This window comes from Lolium perenne, chromosome 7 (assembly GCF_019359855.2).
Source record: "Lolium perenne isolate Kyuss_39 chromosome 7, Kyuss_2.0, whole genome shotgun sequence".
Lineage (NCBI taxonomy): Eukaryota > Viridiplantae > Streptophyta > Magnoliopsida > Poales > Poaceae > Lolium > Lolium perenne.
In genome coordinates, this window is record NC_067250.2 from 298,318,260 (window position 1) to 298,335,535 (window position 17,276).

A 17,276-nucleotide genomic window follows, 5' to 3' on the forward strand; every position below is an offset into this window, starting at 1 on the left:
ATGACATGCGGGTCCCATTTAGCAGCAGCGGTATCACCGTTTGAGAGGCTGCACGGGATCGAAAGAAAAAGGCAAGTGACCAAATATCAGGAGCCAAAAATAATCTAAGAAAAGAAATTTTACTGTACATAGAGGATGACATGCGGGTCCCATTTTGCAGCAGCGGTCTCAACGTTTCCAAGGCGGCACAGGACCAAAAGAAAAATGTAGTAGCCAGAAATCAGGGGGTGAAAAAATTCCAAAAAAAAGAACGATTTCAATTGGGGTGCATGTGGACATCTGGGCATTCGAACTATCCTGCTGGGCCTTTTGACTCGTACAATTTCAGCCCACTCCAAAACAGGATAGTTCGGATTTTTCTAAAAAAAACAGGAAAGTCCTATGCTTCGCAAAAACAAAAACAAGGAGATTCAGCATATAAATTTGTTTATGTAAAAATAAATATTTAATTTATCCGTTCAAATAGCTCAGAGTGCAATACACTGTTTATTATCTGCAAAATAATCAAGATATCACATGTTTCTTGTATGGGGAGGCTGACATCGGGGACCCATGAGCCAGCAGCGTCGTTTTAAAGGCGGCAGGGGATGGAAAGAAAAAATAAACCAAAAATCTGTTGGTAAAAAATCCAAGAAAAGAAACATTTTCGTTCTGAGAGGATGACATGCGGGACCCATGAGGCAGCAACATCCTCAGCGTTTATTGTTCATAGAGGCTGACATGTGGGACCCGTGAGCCAGCAGCGTCATCAACGTTTTAGAGGCGGCAGGATATCGAAAAGAAAAATAAGCCAAAAATCATTTGGTAAACAATATCCAAGAAAAGAAACATTTACCGTTCTGAGAGGATGACATGCGGGACCCATGAGGCAGCAGCATCCTCAACGATTCCAAGGCGGCAGGGGATCAAAGAAAAAAAAGGAAATATCCAGAAATTAATTAGGGGTTCAAAAAAAATCCATCAAAGGAAACTTTTATTGTTCATAGAGTATGACTTGTGGGACCGACCTGCCAACAGCGTCCTCATCGTTTCAAAGGGGCAGGAGATCAAAAGAAAAAGGCAAATAGCCAGAAATTAGGGGTCAAAAATAACTCCAAAAAAGGAAACTTTTATTGTTCGTAGAGGATGACATGCGGGACCCATGAGCCAGCAGCTTACTCAACGTTTCAAAGGCGGATGAGATCGAAAGAAAAAGGCAAGTGACAAAATATCAGGAGCAAAAGATAATCCAAGAAAAGAAACTTTATTGTACATAGAGGATGACATGTGGGTCCCATTTAGCAGCAGCGGTATCACCGTTTGAGAGGCGGCAGGGGTTCAAAAGAAAAAAGAAATTGGCAAAAATCAGAGGGTGAAAAAAACCAAGAAAATGAACTTTTATAGTACATAGAGGATGACATGCGGGTCCCATGAGCCAGCAGGTTCCTCAACGTTTCAAACGTGGCATGAGATCGAAAGAAAAAGGCAAGTGAAAAAATATGAGGAGCCAAAAATAATTCAAGAAAAGAAACTTTTATAGCACATAGAGGATGACATGCGGGTCCCATGAGCCAGCAGGTTCCTCAACGTTTCAAACGTGGCATGAGATCGAAAGAAAAAGGCAAGTGCCCAAATATGAGGTGCCAAAAAAAACTCCAAGAAAAGAAAGTTGATTGCTCATAGAGGATGACATGCGGGTCCCATTTAGCTGCAGCGGTCTCACTGTTTGAGAGGCGGCAGGGGATCGAAAGAAAAAGGCAAGTGACCAAATATCAGGAGCCAAAAATAATTCAAGAAAAGAAAGTTTTATAGTCCACAGAGGATGACATGCGGGTCCCATTTAGCAGCAGCGGTATCACCGTTTGAGAGGCGGCAGGGGATCGAAAGAAAAAAGCAAGTGACCAAATATGAGGTGCCAAAAAAAAATCCAAGAAAAGAAAGTTTTATAGTCCATAGAGGATGACATGCGGGTCCCATTTAGCAGCAGCGGTATCACCGTTTGAGAGGCGGCAGGGGATCGAAAGAAAAAGGCAAGTGCCCAAATATGAGGTGCCAAAAAAAACTCCAAGAAAAGAAAGTTTTATAGTACATAGAGGATGACATGCGGGTCCCATTTAGCAGCAGCGGTATCACCGTTTGAGAGGCGGCAGGGGTTCAAAAGAAAAAAGAAATTGCCAAAAATCAGAGGGTGAAAAAAACCAAGAAAATGAACTTTTATAGTACATAGAGGATGACATGCGGGTCCCATGAGCCAGCAGGTTCCTCAACGTTTCAAACGTGGCATGAGATCGAAAGAAAAAGGCAAGTGAAAAAATATGAGGAGCCAAAAATAATTCAAGAAAAGAAACTTTTATAGCACATAGAGGATGACATGCGGGTCCCATGAGCCAGCAGGTTCCTCAACGTTTCAAACGTGGCATGAGATCGAAAGAAAAAGGCAAGTGCCCAAATATGAGGTGCCAAAAAAAACTCCAAGAAAAGAAAGTCAATTGCTCATAGAGGATGACATGCGGGTCCCATTTAGCTGCAGCGGTCTCACTGTTTGAGAGGCGGCAGGGGATCGAAAGAAAAAGGCAAGTGACCAAATATCAGGAGCCAAAAATAATTCAAGAAAAGAAAGTTTTATAGTCCATAGAGGATGACATGCGGGTCCCATTTTGCAGCAGGGTTATCAACGTTTGATAGGGGGCATGTGATCGAAAGAAAAAGGCAAGTGACCAAATATGAGGTGCCAAAAAAATCCAAGAAAAGAAAGTTTTATAGTACATAGAGGATGACATGCGGGTCCCATTTAGCTGATGTGTTATCACCTTTTGTGAGGCGGCAGGGTATCTAAAAAAAAGGCAAGTGACCAAATATGAGGTGCCAAAAAAAATCCAAGAAAAGAAAGTTTTATAGTACATAGAGGATGACATGCGGGTCCCATTTAGCAGCAGCGGTATCACCGTTTGAGAGGCGGCAGGGGATCGAAAAAAAAGGGAAGTGACCAAATATGAGGTGCCAAAAAAAATCCAAGAAAAGAAAGTTTTATAGTACATAGAGGATGACATGCGGGTCCCATTTAGCAGCAGCGGTATCACGTTTTGAGTGGCGTGTGGTTATCTAAAAAAAGGCAAGTGACCAAATATGAGGTGCCAAAAAAAACTCCAAGAAAAGAAAGTTGATTGCACATAGAGGATGACATGCGGGTCCCATTTAGCAGCAGCGGTCTCAACGTTTCCAAGGCGGCAAGGGATCAAAAGAAAAAGGAAGTAGCCAGAAATCAGGGGGTCAAAAAAAATCCAAGAATAGAAAGAATTTTGGTTCATAGAGGATGACATGCGGGACCCATGATCCTGCATCGTAAACGGCTCGATCGGAGAACGTTGAACGAGATGGCGCGATCGAGAAAAAAAACAATGCCAGAGAGGCTGCCATCTGGGCCCTACATCCCTCGGCGGTGCGGATTTGCGTTGACTCGGCCGGCGAACCCGAGATTTCGAGATGCACCACGTCCCGGGCCACCATACGCGATGTTTTGGCCGCTTTCGTCGGGCTAGGTGGCCTCAAAAACGAGAAAAAAAAAGTTTTGACATGCACCACGGAGGGACCCAAAATCGTCGGCCATGGTACACCGGCAACCACGGCGCGACTTCAACTTCGTCGGCCATGGCAACTTTTCTTGTAGTGTTGGTTGTATTTGCTATGTCCTTCTTCCTCCTCGCGAGCGCACCAAACTCACCGCTCAGTCTGTTGAGTGTGTTTTTCTCGGCTATAGTGATGAGCATAAGGGCTATCGCTGTTGGGATCCCGTTGGTCGTCGGATGCGCATCTCTCGTGATGTCACGTTTGATGAGACGCGTCCTTTCTATCCTCCTCCCACCTCCGGTACTTACCCGGTGGATGATCTCTCTTTTCTTCTCTTTCCTGACACACCTCTCGCTGTTCCTTCTCATCCTACTCCTCATCCTGATGCGCCTCCTGTGCCTTCGGCACCGTCTTCTCCTCCGTCTAGTTCCCCTAGTTCTCCTCGTTCTCCTGCTTCGGACATTTCTTCCGCTAATCCTTCTTCCTCCTCCTCTGATGAGTTGTCTTCTGGTGATGAGCACCGCTCTTCACGGCCTGTTCGTCTGCGTCGTGCTCCCAACCGTTACTCCCCTAGTCAGTATGGTCTCTCTGTTCTCTCTGAGCCGACTTCTTATCGGGATGTCGTGTGCCATCCTGAATGGCAGCTTGCCATGGCTGAGGAGATCGCTGCGCTTGAGCGCACTGGCACATGGGATCTTGTTTCTCCTCCTTCCGGTGTTCGTCCCATCACGTGTAAGTGGGTATATAAAATTAAGACCCGCTCTGATGGATCTATTCAGCGCTATAAAGCGCGTCTTGTGGCTCGTGGTTTTCAGCAGGAGCAAGGCCGTGACTATGATGAGACTTTTGCTCCTGTGGCTCATATGACCACTGTGCGTACTCTTCTTGCTGTTGCTTCTGTTCGACGATGGTCTGTGTCTCAGCTTGATGTTCAGAATGCCTTTCTTAATGGCGAGTTGAGTGAGGAGGTTTATATGCAGCCTCCTTCTGGGTATTCTGTTCCCGATGGGATGGTTTGTCGTCTTCGACGCTCCCTTTATGGCCTCAAACAGGCCCCTCGTGCCTGGTTTGAGCGCTTTGCCTCTGTTGTGATTGCTGCTGGTTTCTCTCCTAGTCTTCATGATCCAGCGCTCTTTGTTCATACTTCTACTCGTGGTCGCACTCTTCTCCTTCTATATGTTGATGATATGATCATTACTGGTGATGATCCTGAGTATATTGCCTTTGTCAAGGCCCGTCTCCGTGATCAGTTTCTTATGACTGATCTCGGTCCTCTTCGCTGTTTTCTTGGGATTGAGATTTCCTCCACTTCTGATGGCTTTTCCATTTCTCAGGAAAAGTATATTCAGGATCTTCTTGCTCGTGCTGCTCTTGTGGATGAGCGCACTGTTGAGACTCCTATGGAGCTTAATGTTAAGCTTCGCTCTTCTGATGGTGATCCTCTTTCTGATCCCACTCGTTATCGACATCTTGTTGGGAGTCTTGTTTATCTTGCTGTCACTCGACCTGATATCTCTTATCCTGTTCATATTCTGAGTCAGTTTGTCTCAGCTCCTACTTCTGTTCATTACAGTCATCTTCTTCGTGTCCTTCGTTATCTTCGTGGCACGATGACTCGTCGCCTATTCTTTCCCAGCTCCAGTTCTCTCCAGCTCCAGTGCTACTCTGATGCTACGTGGGCGAGTGATCCTACGGATCGTCGTTCCCTTTAAACTTCTTGTGTATTTCTTGGTGGTTCGCTTGTTGCTTGGAAGACGAAGAAACAGTAGCGGTTTCTCGTTCGAGTGTTGAGGCTGAGCTGCGGGCTATGGCTTCGGTGGCTCGAGGTGACCTGGTTACGATGGTTGCTTGCAGATTTTGGGGTCTCTGTTACGACACCCACTCCACTTTTGTCAGACAGTACAGGTGCTATCAGTATTGCACGTGATCCGGTCAAGCATGAGCTGACCAAGCATATTGGTGTTGATGCTTTCTATACACGTGCTCAGGTACAGGATCAGGTTGTTGCGCTTCATTATGTGCCTTCAGACTTGCAGGTGGCAGACTTCTTCACAAAGGCACAGACTCGCGCACAACATGATTTCTTTCTCTCCAAACTCAGTGTTGTGGATCCACCATGAGTTTGAGGGGGGGTGTTAGAGCTATATTTGTATATTGTATTTCCCCACTTGTTAGGGGATTTTCCTGCATATTTCCACCTGTACATGTACTATATATTGTGGTATTTGGCCCCTAAGGAATACAAGCTGTCTATTCCTATCACCCAGTAGCCTGTCTATCTCTGTTTCTTCTCTCTATGGATTGGTAAATGAAATAGAAAGATCTGTCCTAGGTAGATACAATCAATGTCAGTAATATGCAAGATAGAGAATCAAACTTAGAACACGTCTTAATCTGTGCACAATTTCGAGTAATAGTTGTAGCCCAGACAGCATTTTGTCCAGCAGTCTTCTAATGCTTATTCCAAATTCAGTTAACTACGTCCAGCTCCAGCATGCACAACGGCGGCAGCAATACATAGATGCAGTTTGACACACATTCATGCTCCTTCACTTGCCATCCTCCAGCATGGTTGAGACGACCTCGAGGCCGTGGTGCAGCTGACCACGACCACGGAGCTGGGCGTGCACGCGAGCGGGTGCGCTAGAGCAGCGGCAGCGAGGTAGAGGGCGGCGACCAGGACGAGAGCGGCCAAACCCCATACAGGCGCTGGCTGAGAGCGGACTCGCAGGCGTCGTGCCGCCGACCACGGCCATGGAGCAGGGCGAGCTAATGGAGATGGCAATTGAAGGGGAATTAGGGAGCTGTTCCCGTCTCCCTTTGTTGAAGTGGGCTTTGGGCCGACCTATGCAGCTGAGGGGTTTCAACTTGCTGCCATCGGATGCGAACGGACGGACCACACGGAACAACGTCCCTCTGCAGTTCCACCAATGTCAGAGGATCTCGTTCCTCTTGTTGGATCACGAACTCCACGCGACGCAGGTCGCCTTCATGTCTCCTAACTGATCCGTTTCTACTCTAATACTCCGTAGATCTCAAGATATGTGTCTGATCCCCGTGCCAGTTTTTTTGCCAGCAATGCTCGCAGACCGTACATATATCGTTGCGTAATCGGAAGTTTCAGAGCAAGCAACAGGTGGGGCTACATGCATGGAGGGAGGCTACTTGTTCCGATGTGATTTCTGCGGCCATGCAACTTGGCTAGCTGTAGTCGCCGTGAAATCTCATTGCCACCGAGGAAGTCTGACCAGCTGTCGTCTGTGATCTATGTACACTTGGCCTCAATTGGCTAGTGGTGAAAGAATAGTTAACGGATCTGCCTCTGTGAATCTTTTTTTTTGCGAATCTGTGAATCCATCACATGGATGCTAGGTAAGGACTATAGACAAGTCTATCAGAATCCAAACTCACTCAGTTCAAAAAACAATTGACAGAAAATAAATCGGAGTACTGTACATGGCTCCGATCCATGTCAGTATAGCTGGATCGAGCAGATAATCAATCAATGTATATACTCACTGGCGTAGCTTAGTGTATACTATACATTACGAAGGCCTCGTCAAGCCGCTCTGTACATTTGCGTCTTCAATATTTGTGCACCGGTCAAAAGGTTCTCGTTTCCATGTGGATCTCTTGTTACTTAACTATAGAGAGTTTGGGGCAAATGATTGCGGTGATTGCAAGGTATAGACTCCCGTTCATTACGCTGTCACAACTGGAGAGTGTTCATGTCCGCTAAAGTTAAATACTGGCCTGCATACACAAAGTATTTTTTGTTTCAGGGTTTTCTATGTGGCTTTGTTCTTTTTGTCTGCCTTTCAGAAAGGCGCACAAGAACAGGAGAACATGAAAAAGAGGAAAGGGCCCAAAATACAAATTTAAAATGGCAACTTTGGCGCTCCGTGCTTCAGTCTTTCGGATTAGTGCATGATACGTCCATGTTCTGAAGCCTAAAAAAAACTGTTTTGGGTTGTTCCTTTTGAGAAGCAGTGGGTCAAATCTGAAGAATCTGTTTCCCCTTTCCTGCACCACAAAGATCACATGGAGGTGAGCTAAAATATTGGATTGTTGCTTAGGTGGCTAGCTAGATCCAGGATGCCGCAGGTGCACAACTGAGAGACATCAGAGGGTTCAATCAAAATCTTTGCTCATGCAGAACAATGCAGTGAGACATTACTCCTATAAATGTTCAAAGACTACCCTCTCAACCAGGGGGTCTGAAAGGGGCAAACCAATCTGGTCCGTGCGTTTTGCTCTGCACAGTAAAACGTCAGTCCCACTTTTCATCACAGCCGTTCGATGCGTAAAAGATTTCCTCACCTGTTCGTTTTCTTAGGCAGTCCATGACGCGTGGGACCAAACCAGTGCGGGACCGACAGACAGAGGCAGCAATGATAGCTTGTTTGGGTCGCACACTTTTCCTACGCGCGTGGGGCACGGTGAAACCCTAGATCGATCAACCACTCCCCCAGCCCAATCGGCTGCTTGCTTTCCTCCCCAATCCCGACTCCTTCCTCCTCCCCCAATCACGGCATCTCCTCTCCTTCTCCCACCTCGCATCGCGGGCGCTGCCGGCGCCGCCACCTTGCATCGGGAGAGCGGCCGCGGGGCGCTGCTGCGTGGAGCGCCGGGAGGCAGCCAACATGAGCAAGGACAAAGCGCGGGCGCCGCGGCCGCCGCCACCTCACATCGGGAGAGCGGCTGCGAGGCGCCGCTGCATGGAGCGCCAGGAGCGCCGGTCACCGTCGGTCACCACCGGTCGCAGAGGCGGCGGTGCTGGCCGCGGCGGACAAGAAGGAGGAGTCACGCCTGGCCGAGGTCGGGCGGGAGGAGGCGGCGTGGCAGCAGGCGGCAGACGGGGGTCACCGTGCTGCGGGAGGTCAACACCTCCAGCCAGGTATGGTTTCTATTCGTGCTCTTCTCCCTTCTTCGTTGGCTGCCCCTCTCTGATTCCCCTACCTCTAATGTCCCATCACGTCTGGTTCATTTCCTTGTACTTGCAGCTCCCGTGGCCCATGCCTCCATCCTCCCGCTCATGGTCCTGAGTTCCTGGTCGCGGACGAGCCAACGTGAGTCCGGAAGGGAAGAGACGGGCTACAGATTTGCTTGCATGCGTGGTTCCCCCCTCTCTTGATCTGCTGGTTGATTTTTTTGGGAAGAGATGGGCTACAGATTTGCTTGCTCTGTGCGGGCTTCCTCCCTCTTTCGATCTGCTGGTGGTGGACTGCTGGTATTTCTTTCCTCCTCATGTACTCTCCATTTTCAGTTTTCATCTACATAAGCAGATGTAGTAAATACGAAGATCTAAAAGCCCAACAAAATAAAGGGAGGTATTTGTGCCTTTAACTCTGTATTCTGGCTTTTTAAGTCCATCTTCTTCACCTATTCTACAAGGTACAGACTTCTGTATATCTTTTAGAGCCCACTAAAGATGCAACGGAACAAGAACGAGAGGGTCTTCTCTCCCCAAGAACCTTCCTGGTGAGTGCTTGGTTGTGCTTTTTCTCTCCCAGATTTGTTAATGGAATTGGAAAAAGAGATGTTGGTGTTGTCCCTGTCTAATAGATGACACAATGCACAGGATGGTCTGGGCTGGAGCATTGGAGCTCTTGCGAGGCTGTGCCGCAAAGTCGTGCAAATGGCTTCTACTGGTATCCCCTCTATTCTTTCTTATCAGCAGGAGTGGTGTGGAGCTGCATGTGAGAGCAAGGAGGTCGGCCACAGGTGGGAACTGGGAAGAGCAGACCAGCCCTGGTTCATCAAGGAGAACACCAGTGTAGATGCTCGCTCTCCTTCGCCTCTTCTTCCGTGGACCGTCAACGGTGGGTCTGGGTATGTCGCATTGCTTCCATTTGTCTGCCTGAACACTTGGCTTATGAGGTGGCGGTGATCGACTTTTGTCTCCTCCTTATTAGCTCAGATTCAGGGAGGCACACCAGAGGGCAGCAGCCAGAGCATCACTTCATGGCCATCCTGGCAAAACAAAATCATGTGACTTTCCAAGTTTCTTGTTGCCATGGCTTCTATTCTCAAATCTCCCCACGAAAAATATACAAGTTCTCTACTATGGGTGTTATTCTTTCTGTACTCACGATTTTTCTCCATCAGTGATTTGTGTGAAGTGCCATTGTTGTTCATTGTTTGCTTGGCATGTAATTAAACTAAAAATATAAATAATCATAGAATGAAAAATAATTAGAATTATTTGGTTTACCAAATTTATATGTTTGTATTTAATGGTAAAATTCAAAAGGATTGAACACTAATATGAAGTTTTCCTTTATTTAGAGAAGTGGGGATCATATACCTTCGAATCGCATTTTTTATTCTTTATTGCTAGATTTGCTAACAAATTACCTTTTGTGCTGCTGATTGATTTGCAGGGTTATATTAGTTTTGGTTGAGATAGAAAAGTTCCAGGCTTAGGAATATTTTGAGAGAATTGAGTTGCTGAACACAAAGGTATAAAATTGGTCTCTACACTCCTTTTTCTATGCATTTTTGTTTGTCCGCAAATTTATTGTTGCTGGTATTGCAGTAATTCATGCCCCTCTCTCTTTCTCTATTTTTTTTGGTGGTCATCATGCTGTGTTAAAAGGAGGATCTGTTTGTGTTCATGTTTCCATGGAGAAATTACATTTGTGTAGAAAAGTTAACTCTCACCCGATGGAGAAAGTAATCACGTTGTGCTAAAAGGAGTGCCACTGGTGCATTGCAACAGTTTGTGTTCATTTCTTAATGGAGAAAGAAGATTCGTGTAGAAAAAGATAAATCGCACCAGATGGAGGAGAAAGTTTTAGAAAAAACAAAACATTATGTTCGTGACCTCTACTTATTTGTTATCACGTCAACAAGAAGTGATTTTTGGGCTCCATGGAGAGCGGCGGCGGCTGCATCTGACCGCTGGCGTATCTTTGACTACATGGTGAGTAGCAGTGCATATGTCCGTGTGTTGGTCGGCTGCAAGGCACGGGGACGTTATTAGGTAGCAGAATGCCATCTGGTGCGACCACAAGTGCAGTTAGTTACATGGGTTACTTTCTTTTGCTTAGTATTCCAATAGTCTTAATTGATAAACCATGTCCTTCACATGAAGGATCACTCAAGCTTTCTTTTCTTATTTTGTGAGATCTGTTATTACCTATGGAAGAAGGTGGTTTGGCCAGAAAATTGAACTCAATTTGCACGAATACTTATTTGCAGTAGCAGGTTTCAACAAATGGTTCTTCTGGGTAATCATCCCATTGAAATGAGGGAGCATGAGAGGCGTGTGGTCAGTGAACTTGTCACCTGCATATCCAACCAAATTGTTCAGTGGAAGTATGAATCAGGCAATTCTATTCTTACACCTGCAGTATGTCAGCTTTTGTGGTTAATGAGCTTGCGTGTGATAGTAATAATTTTCCCCTAACATTTTCATGTGAACTCTGGAGGCTGGGAGTGTTGGTACTCTCAGAACAAGGGCAAATGTCTACTCTGTACAATTTCAACCTGATTCTCCCTCGCTCCATTGCAATTGGCTTAGCTGACCACAATATTTAATAATACGATCTTCCCAACATATGAGTCCCTTACAGTATATTAGCGGGACACACAAAAATTGTTATTTATGCTAAGTATTTAGATGCATCAACCATAGTATCTGGTTTTCCACTGAATTATTTACTTATCCTACCAGTATACACATATAACCATGTGGTATAAATAAGACAATTAAGCTATTTAATTGTGTGCTTCAATCTTTCCTTTTTAGCTATTAATTATTAGATAGGCTAAGTACATAATTTAAGACCATAGGTTGGTGTTTTAGATTAAGGGTTGGTGTCAATGATTAGCAGCATGTGTTTAGGTGAAGAGCACCTCGTGATCACTCTTTACATTTTTATCGTCTGCATTCACCATTGTGCACGTATATATGTTGTTTTTGAGAGATACATTTTGCTTGTGTGATATCATTTTTGAGAAAAAATTACAGTGCATTATTCTGCTACATGTTTGGTGTTTCGCCTTAGTAAGAAACTATTTCTCAAGCAGAGGAATACAATTATATTGCCTATTTGCCTTCTTCCAGTTTCATTTAGCTTGCAATATATGCACCATACCATTTCTTGTGGAAGTTGTTCTGCTATATAGATAGGTGTTATTGGTGCCTGATGATGCACGATGTATTAACTGTGCCAATGCCTCTAACCTACTATAGCTCTATAGAAATTAGAAATCTCCTATGCAAATGATTCAGGTTGCCATGGCGTGCCTCTCCTACGCGAATCTCACTTGTAGTACCAAAGAGAAATTTAAATAAGATGGCTTCTCTACGTGTTTTTCTCCGAGTTAGATAAATGAAATCATAAGATAGAAAAATGTGGGTCCCTCTATTCAGGTACAATACCTTGGTTCAAACTATACTAAATTCTTTGCTTTCCACTAAAGTTAAATTCATCGCATACATGTTTTTCATTTCAAATACATCTCAAATTCATCCCATAAGAGAATGATTTCAAATTTACTCCTTTTTCACCGTTGAAGTCAATTGTTTCGTAAATATGGGATATTGGCTCCTTTTCATCCTTGAAGTCAATTGTTTAATGTTTCGAAAAGGTCCTGAAGTACATGAGCAAGACTGGTTAGTGGCTGACTGGCTGCTCTGATGAAAGCATATGGAAGAACCAAACTGTACTGAAGCTGAGGCCATATTTGGTAAGATGCAGACATCAAACCCTGAACAATTTTGAAATTGCTTGCTGAGGTGCATTTTTAATCAGGCCCTGAAACTACTCCCATATTTAATGATTACTCTTCTATGGAATTCAGTAACACACCATGATTTGGTGATAAAAAATTTATATGATTAGCCACACAGATTCAACCTACATAAGTAAGCTCAAAAATGAATATCATGAAGACGTTGATCAATATTGTGTTCTTGCAGGACTGAAAGGCCTGGTGGACAAGGAGGACGTCGAGAACCCTCTGTACATTAGGGACATTGATCACAATGATGTTACCGGTGTGATGCACTCGCCATCTGATCAGTGGGACAAGAAAAACAGACAGATTGTCAGCTTACTGGTTGTTCTTTATGCTAGCCGATTAGAATAGTTCATAATGATGCTCTGGTTAATCTCCTCGCTGATTACTCTAATGTTGATGCTCTATTATTATATTTAGATATGCAAAAAAAGCTATTGTGTTTCTGCCATGCTTTATCATGCAAAGTTTAACTCCTTTAAAAAATCTTTTGCCCATTAACCAAATGAATGGGTTTTAGAATGGAGAAGGAACTGACTAATTTTGTTGCTTGGTTCGCAGCTGGCTATTTCTATGTGCAGCGCCATGAGTTGACAAGAGGAGCATCGGCTCAAGGCGTCTACAGCCACGGCCTATGGGGCGGCCACCGACGAGGGCATGGATCCCACTGTATGTATGATGGATCCCACTCTATGTATGACACCTCTCTTTCCTTTGGAAATGAACAAATATGTTTGTTTAGTCTTTTGTAGTAGTATAATTCAGTGAGTTTCTATTGGGGAAATTCAAATGACTTCGAAAATTAACAGATATATTTGTTTCATTCACTGCACTAAGGATAATTTGATATTTAAGTGATAGTGCTTCTGAATTGGTAGAATTATCAGACTATCTCGGAAGTGATCCTGCAATATGTATTTTTGGCCATGTCAAGATTGTCTCAACTAATGACTGAACTTTATCTTGTCATTTTACAGCTTGGATTTTCCATTCAGCTTGGTGAAGTATATTATGTTAATGGACGAATAGAATGCCATGGATGCCTTCGCTATTTTGGAGGCAATTCTTTTTGTGGGTTCACCTCTTGTGATTATCTATATGAGACATGCATAGTAAGGTTTTTCACAGTGTACAGAGCCACTATTCAGAACATCAAGAAGCTTATGATTTCTAATTCTGAGTTATGTGCTCTCTCACTTTTAATAGGTATTTTGGCAGATCCAATTATTTCAGAAAAAATATATTTTGGCAGTAATTCTTCAGCTCCATTGACAACCATTTGTGTCCTTTTTATGGTTAAGAGTAACTTATTTATTTAGTTTCTTGACAGAGTGAGCAATTTGAATTGTTTTCTCGTCATGTGCTTGATGAATTGCTTACAAATGCATAAAAGAAAATATTAACAGATCCCAGGTTAACTCAAGTACTTAATATGCTTAGACTATATGGCTACTCTTAATAACTACTGTTAAGTAGAAGGCCTATATGTGATCTTCCTGTGATAGAAAAGGTGGTTACTGCATCTGTAGCTCTGTGCTAAATCATTTAGGCCAGAGCCATTTTCTGCCTATATGTGATCTTCCTGTTATGGACGCATTAGCATGTTGTCTGGAGTTACGAGGGTAACTATTTACTGCCTTGGGATGGATTTCTTTTGCTCTGATAAACTGCCACTTTAAGTGATTTCAGTGTGCCAAATTTTGTAGCACTGTCGCTTGCCAGCATAGAAAGAAGGCGATCGATAGATTGCAGGGGAAGATGTGGATGTGATCTGATCTTGACATCTTGTTCGCTTGTCTGATGTTTGAGCTTGTAGTTTCTACCATTGCATACAGGTATATTTTGCCCCCCCCCCCCCTCTCCCATTCCACCTCTTAATTTAACATTAGTTGTTTAGATGCATAATTATATAGTTCCATCCAATCGGTTACCATTTCTTGAACCATATCACCCTGGAAATTATTATTTGTTTCAAATCAATAAATTAACTTCTGGTTGGTACACCACCTCCTCAGTCATCAACACCAATATGGTTGGTGGCACCTTATGTTGTTACTTATGTGTGTCTCATGTCTGCCGGGCCAGGAATTGTGTATATACGTGCTTACTTGGTGTGGTTTATTGTGCAGCATTGAGTTACGAAAATCCATGGTGAGTGCACCTATCTTGTGATGTTGCCAGCGGCAAGGGTTGGTGTCTCCCGTTTTCTCCGACTAATGAAGAATCTGATAATGCTCTCAACAATATTCTTCTGTTATACACTCATAATCTCTTGTTACCTACTGCATTTCCAGTGAGCCATGCTGCTGAAGGTTTATGGACATCCAAGCCTTTCGCTTTGTGCTGATCATAAGCCACTGCATTTCCCGTGGGCCATGCTGCTGAAGCTTTAGCCCTCAAAAGAAGATTTAAAGAGGCTGCACATGTTCAATGTCAGGTACATCTCTCAAATCTGCACTATAGATTCTACACTTCTATACTTTCAATATGCCATTGGTTTAATGCTTTTCAGATTAAACCTGATGTGCTGGTTATTAAACTAAGCAGCAATATATCTACTACACATGTTGTTGGCAGTGTGATGTCGTATTTTTTTTTTCCAGAAAGAATAGTCCTGCTACTTTTTATGAATCGTAAAACTAAACCTATACAACTGAGATACTAAATAATTGGATCTCGGATTCTGGAGACTAATTTTTTTACCATGCATCATAAAGTGAAATTCAGAGTTTCAAGTTACCAAGAGTCAGAGTTTCAGAAGCTTGAAAAGTTGAAAACCTTTTAGCATGCCATGCCTACTCTAATCAATCATAAGAGTTACGAACATGCTTATTGATTTATTTATATGTTTCCATAAAATAGATTTATTAGGATTCTTATGCATTGAAAAAAGAAATAGTGAACCTCTTGCTGCCTGATACTGTCATCCACAGTATTTTTTGTAATGTTATCGACTGCTGTACACCGGCAGTGATATGTTCATTGACTATTTTGTAACTGCTAGCCTGCTTTGCAATGAGGTATGCAACAATTACATTTCTTGCTCGGGGTAGAACATTTCTTACTTCACACACTATGTTCCAGATTTCTACCACTAAAAGAATAAGTTTGATGCAGAGACATTGTGTGGGCTTACTATCTGCTGACCAAATCTGTGTTGTAGTTGCTTTCTTGCTTTAGGCGAAAGCTATTCTGATCCTGCTGAAATTTGGCGCCAAACAATGCTTGCATTTCTGGGGAATCATCTCATGCAGACGACGTAGGTTAATGCCATTTTATTTTATTAGCTTTCCATCCTGTATATGTGGTAATATGTGCATAGCATGTGTTTGATTAAAGTTCACACATTAGTGTTTCAGATGCTCACGGATTAGAGTTGATTCCATTCATTCTTTTAGCTCTCAAATGTCGTTGCTTTAGAGTTGATAGCAGTTCTTCAATATTTTTTGCATTTCAGTGGCTTAGCTCTTATTGTCGATACAGAAGAAAATGAAGTTTGCATAAAATGGTATACTAATTAAGTGCTGCAGCATACATCCGGGCTAATTTCTTTCCTGTGTCTTCTTAGCTTTTGTTTCAGGTGGGGAAAAAAGCTCTTATTGATCACATGACTCTTTTTCCAAAGAGGTATATGACTTAGTGGAATTCCTATTGTAGAAAGATTGAAACTGAGTAGAATAAGTATTTATGAGGGCATTTAAAAACTCCATTTTGTTGGCAGCAACATTCATGGAATTTAAAAAAATCGACATTTTATTACTCCCTCCGATTCATATTGGTTAATTTAACTTTGTCTGGATTCGTATGTATCTTGTTAAGTTTTTAGATTGCGTGCATGTGTATCTAGACAAAGTGGAGTCAACCAATATATGTCAGATGGAGTATTAAATTTTGTAGAAAGATTGACACTGAGTAGACACTTGAAGTAAAAGTAACTTATTTCATGTTTTACTCCTGTCCATTTATAAAAAAATATAGAAATTTTTTATGTGCATAAATTTACTTATTTAGTACTTAGGTTTCTGGTTCTAAATGGGCTTCAGTTTCAGATGGTATGTTCTAAACTTAACTTGGATGGTTTACGTAGTTGATTGAGAGATTATACACCTTTCAGAGAATTAATTCTAAACTTAACTTGCATGGTAAACTTAACATGCACCTGTAATACAGTATCTGATGTTGTTTAAACACCTCTTGGTTCACTGTCAGTCTTTGTTTGAACTTCTTCTGGTTCTGAAATCTTATTATCTATGACAATTTTCCTGTTGCGTATTTCATGCTTTGTTATTTTATATAAATATAGTTATTGATTCTTTGTAAGGTTCATATCGCTTGAAGAATTAGTGAGACTGCTAGAATTCCTGAAATCCTTGTATGCACTTGGTGGAATGTAATCCCTGTAAGGAACAAATTTATGTGGTTCGAGTTCTCTGACATTCTAGAGGTCTGAAATTAATCTCCTGTGTGTAGTGAGATTACTATTTCTTCGTGAGCAGTTCCAGTTTAACATGACAAGCTCTTTATTTGAGAAATCTTAAGTGCATTGACATTGTCTACTCAATGTTGTGTTATCTGAATGTTCTTTAGTATTATAATGATGTGTAATTACCTTTTTCCTTTTGCCTTTAGGTAAGAAACAAGCTCTGAAACAAGCCATGGACTACACATGAACCAGGCGGCCTTAGCCGTTTTAGTTCTCGCTGGCATTTTAATATGCACTTCTAATGAGTTCGTGTAACCAGCACTTTTTGTTGGCATTGGTTTCAGATGTTTGTGTACCGACTTGTTAGAGTACTATAATCTACATTTAATTTCCTTTCATGTACTTCAATTTACAGTTAGAACTTTAAATATATGTGATGCTTCTGGTACAAAAAATTGTGGCCTGATTCAGCCACCGGTGACATTAAAGATCTATTCTTATGAATGAGATCCAATATTTGCACCATTTGGCAGCAACATGAAATACACATAAGTTTATA

The 17,276-nt window shown here is 42.7% G+C and overlaps 1 protein-coding gene and 1 long non-coding RNA gene across 26 annotated transcripts; both read left to right on the forward strand.

The window, feature by feature from the left end:
• Positions 1–7,919: 7,919 nt before the first annotated feature.
• Positions 7,920–15,456, forward strand: LOC127312084 (uncharacterized). Of its 25 annotated transcripts, none has more exons than XM_071824482.1 (12): positions 7,921–8,443; positions 8,550–8,776; positions 8,941–9,027; positions 9,128–9,368; positions 9,462–9,537; positions 9,930–10,008; positions 10,750–12,243; positions 12,476–12,967; positions 13,272–13,916; positions 13,984–14,129; positions 14,424–14,483; positions 14,589–15,456. In XM_071824482.1, the coding sequence occupies exons 2-6, from the start codon at positions 8,708–8,710 to the stop codon at positions 9,970–9,972; spliced, it is 516 nt and encodes a 171-aa protein (XP_071680583.1). In that variant the 5' UTR covers positions 7,921–8,443; positions 8,550–8,707; the 3' UTR covers positions 9,973–10,008; positions 10,750–12,243; positions 12,476–12,967; positions 13,272–13,916; positions 13,984–14,129; positions 14,424–14,483; positions 14,589–15,456. The 25 variants fall into 25 exon arrangements, with proteins under 25 accessions (XP_071680591.1, XP_071680583.1, XP_071680584.1 ...); XM_071824483.1 differs by having other exon boundaries at positions 14,001–14,129; XM_071824489.1 differs by having other exon boundaries at positions 13,272–13,500.
• Positions 15,457–15,503: 47 nt separating this feature from the next.
• Positions 15,504–17,149, forward strand: LOC127312083 (uncharacterized). Its single transcript, XR_007858119.2, has 3 exons — positions 15,504–15,553; positions 15,863–15,921; positions 16,924–17,149. It is a non-coding gene; the product is annotated as an uncharacterized lncRNA (long non-coding RNA).
• The last annotated feature ends 127 nt before the right edge of the window (positions 17,150–17,276 follow it).